The sequence below is a fragment of the Penaeus monodon genome, chromosome 21, assembly GCF_015228065.2.
Source record: "Penaeus monodon isolate SGIC_2016 chromosome 21, NSTDA_Pmon_1, whole genome shotgun sequence".
In the NCBI taxonomy this organism is placed as follows: domain Eukaryota; kingdom Metazoa; phylum Arthropoda; class Malacostraca; order Decapoda; family Penaeidae; genus Penaeus; species Penaeus monodon.
Window position 1 is genome coordinate 7464827 of NC_051406.1, and position 220 is coordinate 7465046.

A 220-nucleotide genomic window follows, 5' to 3' on the forward strand; every position below is an offset into this window, starting at 1 on the left:
CTTAGTCCGCCTCCTCACCTGGAACGAACCTCCCCCAGATCCCGAAGAGAGGCAGCATGCACCAGGGAGTAGCATAGGCCCAAGTCCCCAGCACCATCAGGAACGCTGTGCCGGACTTTATCTTGGGTTCAAAGGGCTTTGCAATTGTCCTGCAGAGAGGCGAGTTTTGCAGATAAGATTGTTCAATGGTATGATACGATGGTAATACTAAACAGTAACC

General features: G+C 51.4%; 1 protein-coding gene across 2 annotated transcripts in view; it reads right to left on the reverse strand.

Annotated features, from left to right (window-relative positions):
- Nucleotides 1–220, reverse strand: part of LOC119586144 (opsin, ultraviolet-sensitive-like) — a 6171-nt gene that overhangs the window by 3374 nt on the left and 2577 nt on the right. For both annotated transcript variants that reach the window (XM_037934839.1, XM_037934838.1), the window contains one exon: nucleotides 19–149. In XM_037934839.1, coding sequence (XP_037790767.1) covers nucleotides 19–149 — 131 coding nt within the window. The remainder of the gene's footprint in view (nucleotides 1–18; nucleotides 150–220) is intronic.